Source organism: Arachis ipaensis, chromosome B02, assembly GCF_000816755.2.
Source record: "Arachis ipaensis cultivar K30076 chromosome B02, Araip1.1, whole genome shotgun sequence".
In the NCBI taxonomy this organism is placed as follows: Eukaryota; Viridiplantae; Streptophyta; class Magnoliopsida; order Fabales; family Fabaceae; genus Arachis; species Arachis ipaensis.
In genome coordinates this window covers 21,147,980-21,150,945 of record NC_029786.2, presented here as the reverse complement: position 1 = coordinate 21,150,945, position 2,966 = coordinate 21,147,980, and the positions used below count along the sequence as shown (strand labels likewise).

The following is a 2,966-nucleotide window of genomic DNA, read 5'->3' as shown; positions in this document are numbered from 1 at the left end:
TGGGGGTGGGTTTTTTTCTAACATAACCAAAACGACGCCATTTCATATGAACTGGTCGGGTCCCGGTCTAGTCCAACCGGCTAATAACCGGCCAGTTCAGCAGTTTTTCAGCGGTTTCGTAATCGACGGTTTAAACAGGAGGACCGGATTGTTTTCTATGCCAATTTTTGGTTGAATCAGTTCGACCGGCCGATCCGGTCCGATTTTCAGAACATTGGTTTGGATGGCCAAGTAGAAGGTCATTGCTCAGATATATGGAGATTGGAAGGAGTCTTAAAACCACATACCTAGGTGGATCATCGGAGTTCAGTTGTATATGCCGGGCACTATAGCGGTGTTACGTACTTTTCCAGTGAGGACAGGTAATACGGTGGATGGAACGAAGGTTTTCTTTCATCGATTATTTGGACGTTTTCTTTGTGTGTTGAGGCATTCAAGTATTGCAAGCCACTAATATCCATCAATGGTACTCATTTATATGAAAAGTATGGAGGTACTCTGCTAATGGCGATTGCCCAAGATGAAAACTCGAACATTCTCCCAGTAGCATTCGGGTTAGTCGAAGGCGAAAACACAGATTCGTGAAAGTTTTTTCTAAGTCACCTTCGTCAACATGTGACTCTTAGTGATCTCTGACCGGCACAATGCCGTCAAGGCTGCCCTACTTGCGGAAGACGGTGGGTGGCTCCGGCCAATGGCATACTAAACATTAAAGATGCTGGCTCCTCCTAAACCAACGTTAGTCGCCGCAATGTGTTGAGGTTCTACTCAAGAAATAACTCGTTGCAGCCTCCTTAAGGTAAGTCTTAAAGCATAAATTGTCCCTGGGCTTTGAGGGTATCAAAAAAGACCATAAATCGTGCCCATGCTACCTAGGTTTCGCTATTGCATGTGAATCGTGGCAGACCTTTATGCTTCAGCCCAAAATCAGGTGACTCCGGGCAAGGTGGGACAATTTATGCGTAATATATAACCTTGCCAGTCCTGTGATAATTTACTCGTGAAATTCCCTAGGCCATGCATGCATAAATCGTTCTAAGATGCCATGTTTAACGTATTATATAACGCTTATCACCCTAGGACGATTTATATAATATTAGGAATAAGGTAAATTATGTTTCGAAATTTGTTTCAGGAGAATCCAGTAAATTTGGTTTTTGTTTTATAGAAAAGTATAGGTAACCAAGTGTGTAATCAGTCAAGAATTAAACAACTCAATTAATTATAATTATTAATAATTAATTTTAAATTTTTTAAATTCAAAATTTAAATAATTAGAAACTGATTAAGTAAATCTAATTAAAAACTATAAAAACCTTCTCTTTCCACATCTGTAATACAAAAAATTCGAAAAATACATTAAAAAATATCTATTTAGTATAAAAAAGAAACATCATAATGCTTAACAAAAAAAAACATCTATATATATATCAACTTATCTTTATTAAGATGGGCTTCGAGATCCAATTTATTAGAGAGTTGGCAGAAGTTGGCTGGACCCTAGTTGGTTCCACTCTTGTTTTATGAATAAATGACCATTTGTACCCATGAAAGATAAAAATGCTGACATATGTACCTACACTAAATCGAAACTAAATTTGTACCCACGCAAGATGCCTTCCGTGTGACAAAAGTACCCTGTCTTTGGAGGGTTGGAGCACCACGTAGGTACTTTTGTCACACGAAGGACATCTTGCATGGGTACAAGTTTAGTTTTGATCTAATATGGATACATATGTCAGTATTTTCATCTTTTATGGATACAAAAATGATCATTTATTCCTTGTTTTATTTATTTAAGTAAAAAACCCTTATGAATGCCCTAGTCCATACTCCCTACTTCTCTCTTGAAATCTCCCTTGTCCAGTATTCTGCACGTTACGTAATCCCATCCGTTGAGCCGTTTATTTCTTAGGTTTGGCACCATGATCAAACCGTTCATATCATCAACGGTCAAAATTCCTCGTCAGATATCTAATCCATAGGCGAAGAATTCGCGCGCTCAATTCCTCTCACTGTTTCACACTTTCACTCTTCACAGTACTTTCTTCTCTCTCTTCTGATCTGATTACAGATTTTAGAATTAGATTCACTTGCGTTCAGATTTTGAAGATTCCGTTGTTTCGCTTTCTGCCCTAACCTTAGTTCTTTTGTATTTTTCTGCGCCCACTTCTTCTTCTTCTTCAGAATCCCGTAACAATTTTTCTATTTGAGGTTTACTGTGTTGTTTAAGAGTTCGAAGAAAGCGACATTATCTTTTTTTTTTCTTATTAAAAAAAGAAGCTGTGAACTTAAGGGAGCTGAGAATGGGTGTTAGTGCTGCCCAGGTATTATTACTATATTTTATATTGTATTGTTATTAATTTTTAATTTAAATTCACTTACTAGTATTGTTTTTGTTTGTGTTTTTGAAAACAGCTTTGATTCTAAGGATTCTGTATCTTTTTATATTTAGTTTTAAACCGCATTGGTGTGAAATTGTGAATGCAGGTGGGTTCATACTTTGTTGGACAGTATTATCAGGTTCTTCCACAACATCCCAATCTGATTCATCAATTCTACTCAGATAACAGCACAATGATCCGTGTTGATGGAGTTTCCACCGAAACCGCTTCGAATGTGCTGGTACCTAAGTGTTCTAAGATAAAGAATCCATGTTTTCTTTGCATTCATGTTTGTATGCTGTGTTTGTAACAGTTTGTGGTCATGTTCAATTTATATCTTAGATATTTTTGTATTGTTTTTTTCAAAAATAGAAAATGAGAATCCTAATGGCCCCCAAGATATCAGAAAATGGAGGGATTGTTCCTTATCTTATGTTTGTTCGAGTCTTAATTGATTTGTCTTCAACATTTCCTAGAGAAAAAAGAGCTTTCCTAATGTAGTCATGAATAGTTTCTCTTTTGGTAGTTTGCCTTTGGTGTTGCAATAGGCCATGCATAGATCAAAATCATTTAGTGTAGCAA

General features: G+C 36.9%; 1 protein-coding gene across 1 annotated transcript in view; it reads left to right on the top strand.

Moving 5' to 3' along the window:
* LOC107625087 (putative G3BP-like protein) overlaps positions 1,911 to 2,966 on the top strand; it is a 6,821-nt gene continuing 5,765 nt past the window's right edge. The window contains exons 1-2 of the mRNA XM_016327658.2: positions 1,911 to 2,327; positions 2,491 to 2,625. Of these exons, the coding sequence (XP_016183144.1) occupies positions 2,307 to 2,327; positions 2,491 to 2,625 (156 nt within the window). The 5' untranslated portion in view covers positions 1,911 to 2,306. The remainder of the gene's footprint in view (positions 2,328 to 2,490; positions 2,626 to 2,966) is intronic.